At 42.7% G+C, this 22,065-nt stretch overlaps 1 protein-coding gene across 1 annotated transcript; it reads left to right on the plus strand.

Moving 5' to 3' along the window:
- Positions 1–18,313: 18,313 nt before the first annotated feature.
- LOC311363891 (12-(S)-hydroxy-5,8,10,14-eicosatetraenoic acid receptor-like) lies at positions 18,314–21,931 on the plus strand (the record flags this gene model as incomplete). Its single annotated transcript, XM_084483881.1, has 2 exons — positions 18,314–18,901; positions 21,059–21,931. 2 exons carry the CDS (start codon positions 18,314–18,316, stop codon positions 21,527–21,529), a joined length of 1,059 nt encoding a protein of 352 aa, XP_084340007.1. The 3' UTR covers positions 21,530–21,931.
- Positions 21,932–22,065: the final 134 nt, after the last annotated feature.

Below are 22,065 nucleotides of genomic sequence, written 5' to 3' on the forward strand. Positions count from 1 at the left end.
GCTAAATATTAGCTTTTCGCATTTTAAACTTTGTGCCCTCATTTTGAAAAATAAAAGATACAAAGGACGAGGTAGTCTGATGCAGTTTTAAAACAGTTTTAACAGGAATTACAGAAAACCATTACTTACTTCTAAACTTCTAAAGTATCAACCAAAACATTGTCAACAGATGTCTATAGCTAGACAATTCCATATTTAGATTTTCATCCCCAAAAAAGAAGATAACATGTTTTTTACGGTTACCTCACCCTGAATAAGTTCCTAAAAAAAACATGTTGATTTCAACAGAATCAATTGAGAGGATGTGTCTACAGAACTAAAATGTCATTTTTAGGCAGAAAAAAGAAGAACCTTCTGTTCCAAGCTGTAGTATTAGTAGGAGGGACTCAGGAGATTGGGACAAGTCCGGACTGGCCATTAACATTTTAGAATGATTCTAGGCATTCAAGGGCTTTAGTCAAAACACTGGGCCTTGCATGTATGTTTTATTATTTAAAAAGTCTCTCCCTCAGGATGCTACATCCTCCTGACGTATAAGATAACTAATGCTCCAGTGCATACATCTTCCATCCTCTGTGGAGATCAAATCCTAAACTCAGATATATAGGAGCATACTTTGAGATTGTTTGTAAAGCACTGGCCTGGCGTTTTGCCAGGGTAGGGGGTTTTGCTATGTGTTTTCTGCCTACACTAAGTTGAGACTGTTTGAATCCAACCCATCGCTCCACACAATTTCTGAGCTGTCTCTGGCTGTACCTTCTGGGAAAATGTTTTTTAGAATAAATCCAGAAGGAAAACAATGGGGTGGGGTCAGTTGGTAATGTATTTGTTTAGTCAATAGATCTAGCATTTCTTCAGTTTTCCCGACTAGGCCTGATTATCCTCAGATCATCTAAGATGGTTTGAATCTTATATGAATTGAAGTTATGGGATTTATATCAATTTAGAGTAAACCATATACTTAGTTTCAGTATGAGGGCAAAGAAGTGTGGACAGGCAGTTGGTGACTCACCTCCCTCTGCTGTAGGGAGGAGCTTAGAAAACGTTGGAAGTTGGAACAGTAAAACCCACAGAGCAGTTGAGAAAAACCTGCGGCTTGAATTGATGACAGGGCAAAGACCCTGGTTCACACAAATTTTACTCGCACAAACAACTTGGTTCACACGGATTTTGCTCAAGTTTAAATATTTGATATTCTCCACAAATTTTGCTTGATGCTTGGTCGTGACAGCCAATCAGCATTCACTCCCTGAAGTCCATGTTGAACGGCAACATGGAGGAGAAAGTGATTGTTGCCGTTTGCCATCCCCCCGAGATCTATAAAATCTATATAATATAACATAATATCGATATAATATATAATAGCACGGCCAAAAGCTGTGTGCACCTCTGGATGATGGATGAATCTTAAACAACTGCGTCGGGTTCTCCGACGTCTCTGGCACTTCCAAACGAGTAAAGACTCATAGTGGTGGTTATCTCGGCCATGGTGGAGAAGGAATTGGTGGAAAGAAACTTTGACGTTGACAAGAGGAGCCCCTCGGGGGGAAGCCCCTCCTCCTACATTCGAGCAAGTGTTAAAATGGTAATAAAATGGGATAACATTTCTAGTGAGAAATGTGTATTATATTTTCATATATGAACATATATGACATTTAGTTTGTTAGTTATAACAAATTCTTTCAGGTCTCACCAGAGCATTTTTATTATACTACGTAATTATGGTTGCTATGGTGGTTGCTATGGACTCTGCTATTGCGGAAAACCAAACACGGCTTGAAATCAGAAAAATCTGATTGTTGTTTTGACGTTTACATAACTAGAGGCTTTATCATACTAGCTATAAATACAGAGCTAGACTGTATTAGATCTAGCTTCATAACTTTAGTGTTAGCATTTCTAAGAGCTAGCTGTATACCTATAGACTTAGACTCTACTAGAGCTTTAGCATAACTATACCAAACTATAGAGCTAGACTACATAAGAGTGTTTTCTATGTAACATAAGAGCTAAGTTATATTAACACATTAGCACTAGAGTTAAACTACTATTTAACTATAGAGTTACACTCTACTCAAGCTTAATCTTGGGAACCAGAAATATCTTGTGAGCTTGTTTCCTTTGCCCTGCAGATAAGGAGTGCAGAGCAGTCCTTATCGGCAGAGAGTGTTTGTTGAGCTGAGGTTCCAGACTGATTGCAATTTGCATTTCGTCTGGTGATGCCAGGCTATAACTAGACCGCCCCTGGGGATGACATCTCCCAGATTTCCTCCTGACTTTCTCCTTCAGCACAGCCACCCTCAGGGCCTCACCCGGTACCGCCTGGCGCTCCACCACCACCCCCCCCCCCCCCCACCTCCGTCCTGTGGGCCCACCACCTGCAGGAACACCCACTGGGTTCGGGTGCGCTGCCACATGGGGGGCAGTGAAGGTCAAGGGTCTTGATGGACCAGACCCGGGCGGCAGAAGCTGGCTCTAGGGACGTGGAACGTCACCTCTCTGTGGGGGAAGGAACCGGAGCTTGTGAGGGAGGTGGAGGGCTACCAATTAGATCTGGTGGGGCTTACCTCTACGCACAGTCTCAGCTCTGGTACCGTACTCCTGGATAGGGGTAGGACTCTATTCTTCTCTGGAGTTGCCAGGGGTGTGAGGCGCCGGGTGGGTGTGGGGCAGTGGCGATTTCTCTAAGACTGCAAGGGAAGCTCAGCTTCCCCTAAAATTTCAAAAATTAAATGGTCAAATATATAATGTTGTGTTAACATTTCATTGACTAAAAATGTGTTAGAACACGTCCATCTCGAAGACGAGTTCGTTCAGATTCAGCTGCTTATCGCAGGTCGACTGACTCGATTTCCTTCCCGTAGCGTCACAGTGCATTTGCCAAACAACTTGCAACTTGCAAACAACTCCACAGAGGCAAAACCCCGGGGATTGATGAGATCCAGTCAGAAATGCTGAAAGCTCTGGGTGTTGAGGGGCTGTCATGGTTGACACGCCTATTCAACATTGCGTGGGAGTCTGGTACAGTGCCAAAGGAGTGGCAAACCGGGGTGGTGGTTCCCCTGTTCAAAAAGGGGGACCAGAGAGTGTGTGCCAATTACCGGGGTATCACACTTCTCAGCCTCCCTGGTAAAGTCTACTCTAAGGTGCTGAAGAGGAGGGTTTGGCCGATTGTCGAACCTCAGATTGAAGAGGAACAATGCGGTTTCCACCCGAACATGGAACCACGGACCAGCTCTTCACTCTCGCAAGGATCCTGGAGGGGTCCTGGGAGTATTATACCTATCTATATGTGTTGTGTTGATTTGGAGAAGAATGACCGGTTTCCCTGGGGGCTCGCAGCGAGTGTGAAGCAGCTGGGATGATGATCATCACCTCTAAATCTGAGGCCATGACTCTCAGCCGGAAAACAGTGGATTGCCTACCCCGGGAATGAGTCCTTATCCTGAGTGAAGAGTGAGTCAAGTACCTCAGGGTCTTGTTCGCGAGGGAGGGGACGATGGAGCATGAGATTGGCCGGAAAATGTTAGCAGTCAGGGCGGTATTGCATTTGCTTTACCTCACCGTTGTGACGAAGAGAGAGCTGAGCAGCAAGGCAAAGCTCTCAATCTACCAGTCAGTCTTCGTTCCTACCCTCACCTATGGTCATGAGAGATGGGTGATGACCGAAAGGACGAAATTGTGGATACAAGAGGCCGAAATGGGTTTTCTTAGGAGGGTGGCTGGCGTCTCCCTTAGGGATAGGGTGAGAAGCTCAGCCATCCATGAGGAACTCGGATTAGAGCCGCTGCTCCTCTGCTTAGAAAGGAGTCAGCTGAGGTGGTTCGGGCATCTGGTAAGAAGGCACTGAGGCGCCCCCCTAGGGAGGTGTTCTGGCACGTCCAGCGGAGAGGAGGCCTCGGGGAAGACCCAGGACTAGGTGGAGAGATTATATCTCAACACTGGCCTGGGAACGCCTCGGGATCCCCCCGTCAGAGCTGGTCAATGTGGCCTGGGAAAGGGAAGTCTGGGGCCCCCTGCTTGAGCTGCTGCCCCCGCACCCTGACCCCAGATAAGCAGATGAAGATCAGCATTGTCACCATTATACAAATATTATCATCTACTTTTTTAATGTGTGTGTGTGTGTGTGCGCGTGTGCGTGTGAGAGAGAAAGACACAATTGTTGTTAATTCATTAGCAATTGATACGGCCAGCCTTTATAACATGACTCGTGGTTCAGCGGCAGTAACATGACAGGAAAGAAACACAGAACCAGAATTAAAGTTTAAATAATAATACCACTTTCTTAAACTTATCCCAAACTCCAACAACTGGAAGACAAAACAAAAGGGTGGAGGAAGCCTGGTCCAGCCGCGCTGGGCCGTCAAAGCCAGGACTTCCTCCTCCTAACCTACGATTCCCAGACCCTCTAACTAATAACAGAAACACGGAAAAAGCCTATACTAACAGCCCTCCATTAGTGGAACCAAACAGCTCAGGGCCTAGTTTCCCGATAAAGATGGATCCACGCTCGATCATTCTCACGAAGGTTTCGAACCTTTGTAAAAAAAATAGTAGCCTACGAAAAAAATAGACTATATGAATGCTACAAATATTAAAACACAATTGATTAGTCCTAGGCCGACATATGCTATATCATTCCTAATCCTGAACGCACCATGCGTACATTTTTTCACGGCATTTTCCCCCCTGAAATAATTCTATATTAGAAAAATATATATATATGTCTGTGTGACAACTATAGCATTTATCTAAATGTGCTGATTTCTGAAACATGCTTTGCACTGCAAAGAGGGCAGACTTTCTCTGATTCCGCATAAGGTTTCATTCATTGGCGCACACTCTCTAGTCTAGAATCTTTGGTGTAAACATTAAAAATGCAACGTTCCATTAACTCATTATCATTCAAATGCAGAGGCATTGACACGGCTATTGCTGTTGCTGGTCTAGATCCTGCCCATGTTGGGCAGGGGTATGATGGTGCGGGCAATGTAAGCGGGAAAGGCACGCATCGCAGCACAGTTTCCCGCAGCAGTCTACGTTCACTGCAGAAACCACGCTCTCAACTTGGTGTTTTTGCACTCCACTAAGGTCAGGGATGTTCGTAACTGTCTAGACACGGTCCAATTAATAGTGAACTTCATCACAGCCTCACTGAAGTGCCTAGTGCTTTATGGCAAACAATTGCAACAAAAAACGCCTGCAGAAATTCTCAGCATGATTCATGTACATGATTCAATGTCCTCATATTGATCAATGACAGAAGACATACTTCTGTCATTGATCAATATGAGGACATTTTAACCACGATGGTTGAATTAAAATCAGAGGAAGACAGCAAGTGCAGCTCGCAAGCGACCTCCCACACAAGCAATGGAATCATTTGATTTTATTATATGCCTTGTGATAGGGTTGCCTTGTGACGTGGTTTTTGATCGGTACATTTCGGCTGCACATGTATTTTTTGAATTTTAAATTCAAATTCAACTAATTATATTTTTGTTGACTTCTAACATGTCTCTGTCTTTGCTGTTTAAATCTAAACAGTAGTCTACGAGTAATATATCGGCGGTAACCACTGTTTTGGGGGTATTGCGAAATAGCGCCAGCTGGACATTCAGTGGTATTGGATGACGTGTTTTAATAAAACACATCCAATACACGGAGTGTCCAGCTGGTGACTCCACTGAGGCTATAGTAACGATGCTCTTAGTGCTCTACGAGTGCCCCTGGAGCCCTCGTTAGCTAGTGTTAGCGAGTGTTTTCACGACGTTCGCTAAGCAACAATGCTTTCGGGAAACGGTGTGAAAACTGTACGATGCTCGTACGATTAACTTAACGAACCACTTAGGCTAACTGTAGCTGCCAGCAGAAACAGTTGCATAATTTTGGTTTATTAGAATCATTTTAAGTTTCATAAAATAATAGTTTTAATAAGAATGACACCACATTTAAATATATCATTATATATTTATCTGCATTTCTTTTACTTTGAAATATGTTTACAAGCTGACCTGTTTATGTAATGTATAGCGGAACTATTGTTCTGTATGTATTGAGGTGTAGACGTTTATTGATGTAGTACCAGAATGCAGCGCATGCTGAGCCCCGCTCATTGAGATGAGTGGTAACGTCATTACATTCGTTAGTTCATCGAGAGACGCACAGGAGAGAAGTTGCCTCTGTGTTGTCTGTTTCACTCCCTGGAGTTAACGCGGCCAATGAGGTATGCATAGTTCTTTTAATGTGTAATTATCATGTGCTATTCTCTGTGAGCATATTCTTATTTATGTAACTCATGTATGATTTCTATGCTTTATTTAGTTCTCACGGCATGTTTGATGGCATCGAGGATGATAAGATTCAGCTAATAAATGCCCATAAACAAGAACGCCTTGTGTCCGCTAACTGAGGGAGCTGCACTAACGACCGACAGGCCAGCGGCCAGGAGCTGCTAATATAGTGATGTAATATAGTGAGGGATGTGTGGGAACACAGGCCACGCCTGGAAGGTTCTATCAGCCATTCTAGGCCGAAACATAAATGTTCACATTCACATTCAGCTGCCCGCCCGATAAAAAAACCTGTGTCTGTAGGCAGCCTGTGCTCTGAGATCGTACACAAAAACAAATGGTACCACCAACCACTCCAAACCAAAATAAATAGTATTCCAACCAATCACCGACAAGGGGGTGGGTGTCGTGGGGTTTTGCGCTGCGTTCAGGATAGTTTTTACTGGATGCACGAAACACGGAAGCTGGCTCTGTTTGTTTGGGATCTCGCTTCAAATACCAACAGAAGAGACGTCACCCAACATCGCTGATACGACCTTTAAGAAGCGGCAGTAGGAGCGCCACCCCGAATCAGGAACACCTGAGAGACAGAGAAGAGAAGGAAGCAGGAGGAATAAGCAAAAAGGGGAGGCGCATAACAGCAATGCACATGCCACACTCCACCTAGCCCTTACAAGGACGCAGGGTGACAATGTTGAGCGCTGGTTTATTGTATGGTTTGGAAACAATAGCCGGGTTTACATGAACTTTTTTTTTTATCTGATTAAATATAAGCAGATTAAAAGAATCCAACCGAACTGTATACAACTGTATACACGATCTGCATTTGCTCCGTGTTTACATGATTTCAAGCAGTTAATCAGATCACAGTATTGTAATGACCTGACGGTGACATAGGAAGGTCCAGTCATAAGTACTGTACGGATATTTATTATTACAAGCCTGGTTAGTGTAACGCTGTAACCAACACCAAAATACAACAACTGATTCAGCGAAACACACACACACCGCAGAACCTTCAACGCGCCTGCCCCCACCCTCCTGTTCTCCCAAGCCCCTCCCCCAGCTGACCGGGCGATTCGCCCTCCACACTGATTGACAGGTATAGATGCACATGGAACAACTGGCACAACATACAACGAAATACATTGCAAACACATAACACACAAACTCTTAAAGAGTCCCAGGGTCGCTACAGTATTTTGACAAGTAACAAGTAACTTAGGCTAAAATTAAAAGAAGACTTCTAAAATCGGCTTCGAAAATAATGTTACTGTGCATTCACACCAAAAGACACAAGTTTTGACGACAAACGACAAATCATAATCTGTCGCTGTGCAGTTGTCAGGCGAATTTTGTCACGCAACATCTTTTTCCCGCCAACGGTGCTTCTTGCTAATTCAGTCTCATCAACCATGGCTGAGATAACCACCATTGCGTGTCTGTACCTGTTGTGGAAGAGGGAGTGACGTCGGAATGTCGGAAAGATGTCGGAGTCGTTTATGGGTTAATAATATAATACACCGCTTTGTGCCATGATATTATATATTATATAGATATTTATATATTATATTACATTATATAATATATAATATTATATATAGAGCTCTGGGAGTCACAAACGGCAACAATCACTTTCTCCTCCAAGCTATGGTTCACTGCGGAGTGCAGGGAATGGTTGGCCCGGCCGGTTGAACGCTGATTGGCTGTTACGTTACGTCACCCAGGGAGTGAACGCTGATTGGCTGTCATCACGCGACAAATGTATAGACCACTGAAGAATAAGTCTCGCCTCCAAGGCTCCAGTTCCCTCGGTCAAATGTCTATTGGAAATAACATGGGGCTTTTGAATGATCGTACATAACAAACTCTGTAGGTGGCAGAGAAGTAAAAGCTGCGTCACATTTTGAACTACACACTTTTTCCATCTAGTATCTAGTTAAATATTGAAGGAGAGATGAACATTCAGCTTTCATATACTGCAAAAAAGAGGGATGAAGAGGGACATGGTGTCTGTCTCACTAAAGCTACTAAACAGCTACAGAGTTAAACGGGAGCAGTGCCCTGTACTACGAACCTCACTGAACATACCCAGGCTTTCTTGGGAAAACCTGGATCGACAGAGACGCAACTCGCGGTCAGAGTTAAATGGTACTACGACACTCACTTAGGATTCGATTAGTCAAGCCAGGTTTTCCGCTTTAGGTTCGACGTGCGTTCATATGAAAGGGGCATTTATCTCGTCATTTTACTCACCTTTACAAAATGGATAGAGCAAGAGCAGTCTATTTCACTCAAGAGGAACAGATAGTCATAATTAACTCATATGAGGAGTTCAAAAATCTGATAACAGCTAGGGGCAACACAGTTGCACATACGGGCTAGGGAGGCGTGCTGGCAAAAAATAGCCAATCATGTAAATTTGTATAAGTGAAAGGATTCTGCATATAGTCTATAAAATAACGATCCCAAATGATGAATTGTTCGCCATTAATCCCAATAGAGTGATGATGATTTCAAAATGCATGAGCAACGTCCAACCTGCCTTGTTCTATAATTTAGGGAATTCACTTTAAATACACCCTATATAAGAAATGTATCGCATATGTTTTCGACCGCTGTGAGGTAGTGGCGGTGGCGTAGTGGATTATTAGACCCGAACGCCAGCGACCGGGGTTCAATTCTCGCCTGTCCATCATCATGCCTTGTGATGCGTAACGGGTCACCTGGTGGCTGAGTAGACCGTCTTGACCGTTCTGTGGGGGAACTCCCTCCTCTTGTACTGGGCCCGGTGGATCTCCCACAGGCCGCTGGCTGACTCCACAGTCTTCTCCCCTGACATGAAAAAAATGGAACACATAGGCTGGTTTGCACCAACATGGATTAACTCTTAAACTGGATTAAATCAAGGTTTAACTGTTAACCGTGTTGCACCAAACTTTAAACCTGGTTTAAATTCAGTTTAAATGAAACTCAGGTTAAATTTAAACCCCAGGTAATCCCAGTTTAATTTCCCACTTAAACCTAGATTAAATGCAAGTCTGTTGCACCAGTAATTTTAAACCCAGGATAAACTTGGATTAGCAGTTTTATGTAAACCACCCCTGGAGGAGGTATTGAGTATTGTGTTACTGACAACATGGCTGGATGTATTCGCTGGATGGAGGTTTTTTCAAACGTTGAAACATTGGACCCCCTCTGTCTTGAAGTTGAATTCATGGTTAGGTTCTAGCTGCTACTTAAATTAGTTTGCTAGTTGGTTGTTAGGTGCTAGCTAGTTCTTACTGTTATAAACCTACGGTTAGTAACTATGTAACTATGTAACTTCAGCCACAAGACATATTTTAAAAGTATCAAAAGTTCTAGCACTATGGTTAAAGATCTGCTGTTTGGGGACATTTAATAGGTATACCCTCTCTGTTTTTTTTTTTTTTTTACATCTGGTCAAAATCCAAGATGGCGGACAGTGAAAATGAATTAATCTTACTTTAATCTTTGTTTAAACTGGTTTAGCTAATCCAGGGTTAAAATTGAGATGTGCAATGCACCTTGGCTTAATTAAAAAAAACAATTTAAACCTAGATTTACTAATCCTAGTTTATGGCTAAACTAGGATTAAGTTAAACCACGTTGGTGCAACCCACCCATAGTGTAGTACATTTATTATGATGCCATTATACCGTTTTTCTCACTTGCTTTGGCTCATTTCTTTAAACAGTGTTAACATTATCAGATCTCTTAGTGCTTTCGTCAAACTAGCTTATATGGTATAGCACAACACCATAGCTAACCTGCAAAAGGTCATAACTCACCCAAAACATTGAACTCATGCTTTAAAGAAAGTCAATGTCTCAAATAAGTAAAAGTAAGCAAATAAGTAAATGCCTTAAAAATTAAGTTCCTCTGGAAACAAATGTATAGCGTAACACTGTAACACAGTAAAGCTGAAATGCTACTCTGCAGACTCCACTCAGTGGGTGGTATTCTTCTTAGGCATTCCCAATTGAATGGACATCCCAATGAAAATATTCATGCATGTTTTGGAGAAAATAACTATTCAACTGAGAACATAATAACAATAATTTTTGAGCTGCAAGACATTCAATCTGTAATTATGCAAAGACAATGTACTAACTAATTTGCAGTCACATTTGCCAAAACATTTGCAATTTGTTTAAAATTATTTTTTTATTTAATTTTTTAAGTGTTCAGTAGTTTGGAGGTTTGCACATTAGCATTGTTTTGCAAATATTCATTATCATTTCACTTAATATTCATCATATTCACTTAAACTAGATAAGTGGCCAATCTATTTATATTCAAGAATAATAAAGTAACACTTAGTTTGAAACTAGAATTATTGTGCGAAATGGTCTCCTTTCTGCCATCAGTGTGCAGGTGCTGGATGTTCTGGGAACACAACCTCTCTCTTTGCGTCTGGATGACGCTTCACTGGGACAGGTAGAGATGCCTTCTTCATGTTCTTAAGATTCTCACAGTAACACAAATTCATTTGTGCGTGCGTGCGTGTGTGTGTGTGCGTGCCGTGCGTGTGCATGCGTGTGTGAGTTTGTGTGGGTGCGTGTGCTTGTGTGTGTCTGTGCTTACTAACAGAAATCCTTACCAATCTGCTTGTTAGGAAAGTGGAAGACCTCCAAACCATGGTGTGTGTTGTCTGGGAATCTGCATGATAATACACCTGTGGGGTATACAAACCTCGATTAGCGGGTTAGCGAGGTATGTTGCGCTCAAAGCCTGGGTTAGCTGGGACACGAAAGTCGCTCTCTTTTAGCGTCGCTGTATCACCACTTATGCTGTCAACCAAACCTGGTCGGGAGCAGGTTTTCAGCTTAGTCTATCAGGTTAGATCGGTGTGCGCAGCTTCCTAGACCCTCTTTTTACAATGTCGTCACCATTTGTGGGTTTTCCCGTGGACCTCGGAGCCCACATCGTACAGGGGTCTCTCCGGAGACAGAGGGTCTTTCGGGACAGATCCGATCCCTTGGCATTGCCTAATAATTATTCTTTATGAGAGATACAGGTTCTCATCAGAGGTATTCGCTATTTGATCGTCCTCGTTGGACCTTATGTAGACAGTGCGTACTGTTGCGCAGTGTCTCCGTGTCTCCAGTGGTAGAGTGGGGGTAGCGCGTCAGTCTTGAATTTCTGCGTGCAGGGTTCATCTCCCAAGTGTTGCACATTTGTGTGAAGCTTAAAAAATCATTTGTCATATGGAATATTTATTCACGAAAGTTTATGGAATTATATTTTTGTGCTTATTTCGAACTTGAACCCATGTTCTCAAGGCCGTGCTGGCACCACATCTATGGGGGTAAAAGGCATAATGATGGACCGGTGGATTTGAACTCCGGTCGCTGGCGTTGAGAAGCCCCTGACTGCAGCCCGCAGACGGAGCCCACATTGATGGGCGGGCACTCAGCCCACATTGAGGGGCGGGCACTCAGTCCACATTGAGGGGCGGGCACTCAGCCCACATTGAGGGGCGTGCACTCAGTCCACATTGAGGGGCGGGCACTCAGCCCACATTGAGGGGCGTGCACTCAGCCCACATTGAGGGGCGGGCACTCAGTCCACATTGAGGGGCGGGCACTCAGTCCACATTGAGGGGCGGGCACTCAGCCCACATTGAGGGGCGGGCACTCAGTCCACATTGAGGGGCGGGCACTCAGTCCACATTGAGTTCAGGCGAACGGGGTCAACTCAGAAACTACTATTTCTATATAAATGAATAAAAGAAGAAAGATGCTGTTCGACACATGAAACACGCAAGTTAGTGAGACTGTCAAAATGCTTAATATATTTAGTAATATTCCTGCCATTGTGTATTGTGTCTTGTTAACTACTTAATCGTCAAATCCCGCCGGCGGGCAAGTTTTAGTTACACCACCCCTTCCCCCCAACATGCTAGATCAATTTTCGGCATCATAAGGTTGAGTCATGTCATACACTGTTTGAAAGCTTAGAATCTCAGGAATGTCAACCAATGTCAACCATTCGGTGGAATAAATATGTTTAGCGAATATAGATCAAATATATCCTAGTGTCTTATAGCCCCCCTCACCCTTTCACTGGTTTTCTTTGACTTTTAGAGACACGTCAGTGTAATTGTGGATGGCGAGAGCCCTGAAATACAGCTGGACAGCAGCGGGCTTCATCACTGCCCCTTCTGCAGATATAAAGGGTCAAAATATGAGATCGACCATCATATTAAATGCCATGCCTCGGTTAAATACAGAGGTACATTTTCTTAATTTTTAAATTATTATTATATATATTTGATACCATTTTAAATACACAATTTAAAATATGTCCGTAATGAAAGCAGTTTTTATTAATTGTATTGTATATTGTATATTTCTACTTTCAAAGTTCAGGATCATAAAGTGCGGTTTAGGTTGCAGGAAGACTAGCCACTTTCATTGTTATAATTGTGCAATTACAATTATAAACCGAAAACAGCTCTTAAAGCACCTGGAATCTCACGACACCCCACAGGCCCCTCCAGAGAGACATGTGGCCCCTCCAGTCACCCCAGTGGCCCCTCCAGAGAGACATGTGGCCCCTCCAGTCACCCCAGTGGCCCCTCCAGAGAGACATGTGGCCCCTCCAGTCACCCCAGTGGCCCCTCCAGAGAGACATGTGGCCCCTCCAGTCACCCCAGTGGCCCCTCCAGAGAGACATGTGGCCCCTCCAGAGAGACATGTGGCCCCTCCAGAGAGACATGTGGCCCCTCCAGAGAGACATGTGGCCCCTCCAGAGAGACATGTGGCCCCTCCAGTCACCCCAGTGGCCCCTCCAGTCACCCCAGTGGCCCCTCCAGAGAGACAAGTGGCCCCTCCAGTCACCCCAGTGGCCCCTCCAGTCACCCCAGTGGCCCCTCCAGTCACCCCAGTGGCCCCTCCAGTCACCCCAGTGGCCCCTCCAGTCACCCCAGTGGCCCCTCCAGTCACCCCAGTGGCCCCTCCAGTCACCCCAGTGGCCCCTCCAGTCACCCCAGTGGCTGAGATTGAACCGTTGTGCTTCTTCTTTAAATCAAAGCATGATTACGAAATGTTCTGTGTGGAGATGTTTGACAAGAGAAACCTGAAAGTGTTTGTGTCTGAAAGTGCTCTTGTGAGTAGACATTTGAGACATTGTTTTTTTTTAATTTTTTTGTTATTTTTACATTATTCTGTTCAATAAAAAGACAGTTGTTAGAGTTCCTGAGATTGGTGTAATTCAATGTGCGTCACACATGTAGCTTTAATTCAATTGTTATGAATACAGTATCACGTTTCATTCCATGTATTTAGGTTGTATCCCTGTTATATAAAGTAAACCAATTTGATTGTAGGATAATTATCACATTACCTTTTGCTCAAAACTTGCAGAGGGACAATTTACGTGAGCACACACACACTCAATGTCTTAATCTCACATATACTTACTCAAAAATGGCATTCAAATATTAACAGGTTCCCGTATTAACCTATGAGTGACGGCTATACTTGTATGAAAGTTGAATTAAATTGATGACAGTCTTAATAACTTTTGGATATTCAATGTCTTCGTTAATTGTTTATTTAGCATATGGCCTAATGTTGAGAAAGTACCACATTATAAAGGGGCTGCCATAGAGCAGAATCCTTTCATAAAATCCTGCATGATAATACACCTGGCCAATCAAAAGAGCACACATTAGTTAGTTAGTTATTTTGTTAGCCCGTAGTTAGACAGATAGATAGAGTGATAGAAAGAAATAGATAGTGACAGATAGTTAGAAAGAGATAGAGTGATAGATAGAATAAGTGATAGATTGAGTGATAGATAAGATACATCAATTGATACATAGATAGATTGAGTAATAGATAGATAGATAGAGTGATACCTAGATAGAGATGGATAGGTATAAATAGATAATAGATAGATGGAGTGATAGATAGATAGATAGATAGATAGATAGATAGATAGATAGATAGATTACTTTGTTACTACAATTTTTGTCCCTCCTCATTTCTGACTCACCGCTTTCCCACAGCCGTGTGCTTGACGGTTCCAGAACACGTTGACTGTTGCGGTCAGCTGACACCTCTTCCTGTAGGCCTACCATTGGGATAGGTTACTACTTTAGAGCCATTAGACAAGTGTTGAAGTACAGAACAGATATATGTTGATTAGATAATTAATCCAATCTTTAAACGGTGATTGAAAATGATGCTCTACATTCTGTAGAGCAGCATTTTGCTGATCAGTTATAATGATAAGACTACCAAACAGTTATTATTATGTATAATAATGGGTAGTCCTTTTTTATGTCCTTTTATAATAATATGTAGTTATTTTTAATAAAAGATATTCCTTTTAAAATTAGGCCTATATGTCGCTTTAATACTAGCATTAATCCTGCCAATGTTTAAACTAATTCAATTATACTTCTGCAATGGGTTGGCTGGCAGATTTGATTGTTTTATTCAATGCTTCAATGCTTAAAAGTTGCACAAACAAAGTGCACATTCATTTAATTCCCACAAACAACGATTGCAACATTACTACCATGTCATACCATGTCATACCATGACACAGCCTGGTCTTTTGATTTACTCAATCAATGGGAGATTCCACTATTAGCGGAACAGTTATACCAGCTAAACCAGCTCATTGGGGGCGTGGCTTACAGAGAGGCTCAGGCTTGTCTTAAACAGCGGATTCAGTACTATAGCTACACTATAGTACTTAAAATAATACTATATATATACACTCAATACTATACTATAGCATGCCTTTGGTGCATACACACACAAACAGCTAAACTATTACAAAGGGACGACCTGAGCCCACTTGTAAGGATGCTGTTGGTTTATAACACAAACTTCCTCTTGGATCTCTGCTGTACTCGTTTGTGGTCTGGGACCGCTGGAGAGCCGGGCCACATCTGTGACCAGTTAACGGTGACTGGTTCTCACGTCCTCTGCTGCGCTGACCCTGCGCTGGCCCTTCACTCCCCTTGCCGCAGCGCTGTCCTGTTACCATGAGAACACGAGGCCCAGGTTTTGAGTCATTCATAAAACAGAATCTGAAGCTTTACATTCACAATCATATTCCTACATTCAGAAATCAAATCATTGTGTGCAAGTGCAATGGCTGCTATTTTATAATTTGTATCTAATGCATGTAATGTAGTTATAATGTCATGATATATATTAAAATATACATTCCATGTAGAATGAAGCAAGTCAACAAAAGGGATAATACCCTGTGTGCTTCCTTGGAGCAGTGCATTCACTAGCTCTTCAATGCTGCCCTGCTCTCGCACTGCTGGTCAAACCAGTCAGTCAGTTCCTATTTAAGAACACTGCTTACATGCTTTGTAGAAAACAGCAAGGAAATGCTAAGCTTGGCTCCCTGGTTCTTTGGCTCCATGAAGCCCCCTGCCTGAAGCATCGCTCCTGGGCTGAAGGCCTCCTTCTGGAATGGGGGTCAGGGGCTCTGGTTTCATCTGCTCTGTTTCTACAGCAGAACGGCTGTCTAAAGAAGAACCTTAGCCAGCCATAGCTGCTGCTGCTGCTGCAGCGCATAGCAGAGCAGTCAGTGCAGTCAGTGTGATAGATATTCCCCAAGAGGCTCTTAATAGTCTAGGAGACAGAAGTGCCAGAAAGGCCTACATTATGCCATGGAGAAATGTAAACAACAAGATAACTTTCCATTATTTATCCACCTGTAAGAATTACAATATGTATTTATGCGTTTATTTCTTGGACAACTTTCTGTAGCTTTTTGTTCGAAAACATTTAGAAATTGTGTCAAAATACATGTTTGCATACAATTAGTATTTCTTAACAAACAAAAAGAGTGATTGTCCACTCTGTTGCGTGCTGTCCGTGTGTCAGACCAGACCTGGACGGTTGGACGTCTGGACGGATACTCTCTGTGTTAAGGCGAGGCAGGGAAGGGAGGGGAGGTTTGTCATGGTCAAAATAGGAAGGAAATAAAGGTTTCTGCAATGAGAAATGTCATATTACTCAAGGCGGATATTCTAGAAGTCAGAATTCAAGGTAAGGTAATATAAGTCAGAAGGAAGTCATGTTATTGTACATAATATGGCCCTGACAGTTACAGATTAAAATGATTCACAAAGGCCCACCCCCAACACTGAGCCCTAAAGGGCATATATAATAATAATAATAATAATAATAGTAATGATATAGTATTCGCAGATACTCTGTGAATACCAAAAAACAAAAATATGAAATCAATAAAGGCCTACTATCTTATCTAATAGAAAATTACTGTTTCTGTAACAGTCATTTGGTCCAAGCCACGAATTAAGAGATTTCTGAATGATTGTATTTCATATCCTTAATAACAAGCTCAAATCAAATACTAATAGGTTTAAATATGTTTAAATATGTTCTGTGTTGAATCAAGGGTTTGCATTCAATCGCAGGGATGCTAAATATGAAAAATAAAAGATACAAAGGACGAGGTAGTCTGATGCAGTTTTAAAACAGTTTTAACAGGAATTACAGAAAACCATTACTTAGTTCTAACCTTCTAAAGTATCAACCAAAACCTCTCCAAAATATCTAGTCTATAGGTAGACTACTACATAAATCAGTTGCACAAGAATAAATTCTTTATTGTCACAAATGTTCTCCATGTGCTGTTTCTTTAGATTTTCATCCCCTAAAGAAAAGAGGGATTTGCTGAACATTATTAAGCTAACACCATCCACAATATGAGATTGTTTTTAAGGTTTCATCCCCCTAAATAATAGTGAAGTTCTTCCTATCCTAAAAAAAACATGTTGCTTTCAAGAGAAGATTGTGTCTACAGACCTAAAATGTCATTTTTACGCAGAAAAACAAGAACCTTCTGTTTTTCCCAAGCTGTAGTATTCCCCAGCTGTAGGAGGGACTCAGGAGATTGGGACAAGTCTGGACTGGCCATTAACATTTTAGAATGACTAGAATGACTGCAATGGCTTTAGTCAAACACTGGGCCTTACATTTATAATTAAATATTTTAATACACGTATAAGATAACTAATGCTCCAGTGCATACATCTTCAACCAATTCCCGGTGATGTACCTCAATATCCTCTTTGGAGATCAAATCCTAAACTCCCTCACTCATGTTTAACATACTTTGAGATTGTTTTTAAAGCACTGGCCTGGCATTTTGCCAGGACAGTGCTATGTGTTTTCTGCCTACATTAAGTTCAGAATCCATGTTGTTTGAATCCTACCCATCCCTACACACAATTTCTGAGCTCTGTCTCTGGCTGTACCTTCTGGGAAAATGTTTTTTAGAATAAATACAGAAGGAAAACAATGGGGTGGGGTCAGTTGGTGATGTATTGTATTTAGTTTAGTCAATAGATCTAGCATTTCTTCAGTTTTCCCGACTAGGCCTGATTATCCTCAGATCATCTAAAATGGTTTGAATCTTATATGAATTGAAGTTATGGGATTTATATCAATTTAGAGTAGACCATATATTTAGTTTCAGTATGAGGGCAAAGAAGTGTGGACAGGCAGTTGGTGACTCACCTCCCTCTGCTGTAGGGAGGAGCTTAGAAAACAAGTTGGAACAGTAAAACCCACAGAGCAGTTGGATGTCTACGTGCTCTACTCTGTGGAGTGCTTCGTGTACTGACTCTGTACCCTGGACATTCTTTCAATATTTGTAAAATAAAAATAACTAAGAAAAAACAAGACCACTAAGGAACTGGAGTGTTTTTGCAGTTCAAACTCAAGAATAACCGAGGACAAACAAAAACTTGGATGTTTGGAGTTTGCTTTGGAGGAACTTGTTTTGGAGGAATTTCTTCAGTTCAAGATAACAAGTCTTGTTGCAGCTTGTGGAGTGACGGTTCATTGCCTTTTGGTGAAGTTACTTTGCTGACATCTTGAAGGCATTGTGGCATTTTATTTGTCTAGAAGTCTAGAATAGTAGCTATTCAGAATAGTAGCTCTTCCTAGTAGAGTCTAGAATAGTAGCTATTCAGTGAATAGTCAATAATGCATCCAGTATCTGACCATGTGCAGAACATGACGATGGCTGTCACTACTTCAACGCTAGACAAGGACTGTCTGGTCACCAACGAGGCTCTCTATAGAGTCTATGCAGCTGTTATGATCATCATCTTCATATTGGCTCTGCCTCTGAATGCCTCCGTTCTCCATCTGTTCATCTTCAAGCTGAAGTTTTGGAAGACAAACAGCAACAACATCTTCCTGTTTAACATGGTCCTGGCCGACATCCTGCTGCTCTTCTGCCTGCCCTTCAAGGCACACAACTTCCTGAGCGGGGAGAGGAGAAGTGTCCAGGACGCCACCTGCAAGGCCATGCTCTTCATGATGTTCCTGAACCGCGGCGCCAGCATCGCCTTCCTCACGGTCATCTCCATCGACCGCTACTTCAACGTGGTCTGGCCCGGTAGGAAGAACCTCCTCAAGGCCCTCAAGAAGTCACCTCACATCTCCATCATCATCTGGCTGCTGCTGCTGCCCCTCACCATCCCCACCATGCTCAACACCTTTGAATGCTGCAACAGCCACAAGACTGTGGACGGCGAGGACAAAAACAAGAAGATTGCCTTCGTCAAAGTACAGTTTGCACCGTTTTCCTACATGCTCGGTGTAGTGGGACACAAAGTGTGATTCAATGACCATGTATATCATGTTAGGATAAGAGTATATGGATCCTAGGCACCACATTTCTGAACACCTAGAAAGCAGTTGTTCTTTAAACATATAGTAGCAATTCACTTAAAGTGTACAGCACAATATAAGTTTTTATTTAGTGACTTTCAAGAAACCCAAAGCACATACTGTGTGTGTGTGTGTGTGTGTGTGTGTGGGGGGGGGGGGGGGGGGGGGTATATGTGTATATGTGTATGTGTGTATACGCATATATGTGTATGTGTATATGTATATGTGTGTATATGCATATATGTGTATGTGTGTATGTGTGTATATGCATATATGTGTATATGTGTATGTGATATATGTGTATGTGTGTATATGCATGTAGGTGTATGTGTATATGTGTATGTGTGTATATGTGCATATGTGTATGTGCGTATGTGTATGTGTGTATATGCATATATGTGTATATGTGTATGTGATATATGTGTATGTGTGTATATGCATGTAGGTGTATGTGTATATGTGTATGTGTGTATATGTGTATATGTGTATATGTGTATGTGAGTATATGCAGTAGGGGTTTAAGTCAGGGCCTTCAGTAACAAACTCCACCGACGCCCGACCCCCAAACGCTCAGACAGCCCACAGATTTTTCATTAGGTGCCGATACAGCCAACACAGCCAAATATGTGCATCACACTCTGCGCTACTGCATAACATCAACAACAAGACAGTTGATCTTCAACAACAACAGTGCACACGCACACCACTGTGCATTACCGCAGCTAGACTAATGCAGCATCACCATCAGATGTTTCATTATGTCAATCCGCAACCAGATTGCACATCACACACATGACACAAGAAAACGTTTTCACAGTTATTGTGTTAATAATGTTCACCGGATGCTTTCGCAACTTCAACGGATTCAATTAATTATAGCAACAATATTACAAGTGCACCGCCTCCAGCCCATGAGTAGTTGAGAACGGGTTCATTTAATATACTTATTCAGGGCTGCCAACTTTTGGGTTTTGGCCGGAGTGAGATTCTGTAGAATCTTGTAATGCATAGGCTACCTTATAGCAGGGTCCGCGGGTGTAATGGGCGGGGGGGGGATTACGGGATTACAGGCTGGCGGAGTTGTTGACGGGGGGGGGGCTCGTGGTTTCTCCCGCTGTCTCACTCTACCGTCGGGGAGTTTTTTTTTTTTGCCGTGAGAATTTGAATGTGTGCGCGTGTGTAGACAGGCAAAAGCGTGTGTCACACGGTGAAACCGTGAGAGTTGGCAGCTCTGACTTATTAAGCGACATCAACACTGAAACACAGCATTACCGTTTAGCCTACTGCCCAAATTCCAGCAATATATTTGTGTTTCCAACCATTACAAAAAATGCTTTATAAACTAAAGTACCACAACAACATTATCGCTCCTCCTACACAGTACAAAGTAACACTCACCCATCACTTCGGATCGGAGGAAATCCATCCTCTGATCCTTTCGGAGGAAGCGTCCAATGACCTCCTCATGTAGTCGGGTGTCCTGTTTTAGTTTAATGAGCAGACAAGCTGGCAATTGATGCCAGTGCAGAGAGTCTGGTCTGTCCGGTTGCATTCCGCGAGTACGTTTTAATGCGCTTGAGAGCTGAGTAAGAGAAAGTCTTCTCTCCAAACGATCGCCTTGAAAAAGGCAAACGAAGGAGATCAGAAACAGGATCGCTAGGTGGTGTGGAGGTGGTGGCCATACATACTAGTTCACTCACTATCAACTCTCACTACCCGCCAACGTTTCAAACTTCGCTGATGACATCACCGGGGGCCAGCTCCAGCATATTGCTGGTGGCAGCTTCAGCGGAGGACTAGCAGTACTTCTAGTATAGTGGCCCCGCTGGTCCGTGTAGTGCGTTATTCAGCTGAGCTCAGCCTTACAAAAAAAAAAAACGTTTTCCTTCTGGAATTATATTGTAACGTACTGAAAAAAATATGGAATTAAGATGCGTTCAGACACAATGTAATTATTAATTAATGTAAATAATTTAAAATAAAAAGTGTATGTGTGTATGTTACTAACAGTGTTGAGCATGTTAGTAACATGAGGCGCTTCCTCTTTGGCAGGACGTGGTGGACAGCCTCCGTGAGACGGTCTTCTTCACCCAGATCCTCATCCCCTTCGTCATCCTGCTCTACTGCACCGTGTGCATCGTCAACCGGCTGCGGAAGAAGACGGTGGGGGACAAGACCAAGCTGAGGAGGGCGGTGTTCCTGGTCTCCTCCGTCATGGTGGTGTTCTCCATCTGCTTCCTGCCCTGCGCCCTGGCCAGGATGGTGCTGCTCATCGCCAGGGTGCAGGAATGGCCAGAGGGCACGGAGAACGTCGCCGCAGAGGCCTTTGACGGCTTCATGGTCCTGTCCTACTTCGACTGCCTGCTGGACCCGTTGGTCTACTGCTTCTGCAGCACTAAGTTTAAGGGCCTGTACCTCAGCAGTTATTTCCCCTGCCTGCTGAAGGGCGGCCAGGTGCCGGAGGACAGCCTAAATTCTGCGGCACACTCGTCCAATCCCAAACGCGTCAATGCTGTGATCTGACATTCGCCTTACATTGGATCTTGCATCTTGTTTGTACATTATAGCATAATATGAACATGAAAGGAATGATCGCATTGTTTAAATTATTATAGAATAGGTTCTTCTACAACAGAAAATAGCACACTATATGTTCATTTGTCTTGGATGGTAATAGTTTACCTGACTTTCTTGTTGATGCTTTGTGGACTGAATATTAACATAGTGGGTTAGTGGGACATTCACAACGGCAAAATTACTGGGGATTGAACCAGTTACCCTATGATTGCCAGATAATAGCAATGACTTCAAAGCAACTGTTGATTTTTTTAATGAATAATATATTGATAATTTTATAGAAAAGTATAAGTATGTTTCTATATGTTCTAAGTAGATACAAAACTCTAAAGAGCTCATTTCTAAACAGCCCATGGTTCCTATAACAGTAAATGTGATTAAGTTAGTCAGTATTCTTTCTGTCACAGTGAATGCGATGAGTAAGTGATTACACTAGCTGCTGTTGCTGCTGGACATGATGACGTCATGGTATCAGGACATCT

Source organism: Micromesistius poutassou (genome assembly GCF_964030765.1).
Source record: "Micromesistius poutassou genome assembly, chromosome: 19".
Classification (NCBI taxonomy): Eukaryota; Metazoa; Chordata; class Actinopteri; order Gadiformes; family Gadidae; genus Micromesistius; species Micromesistius poutassou.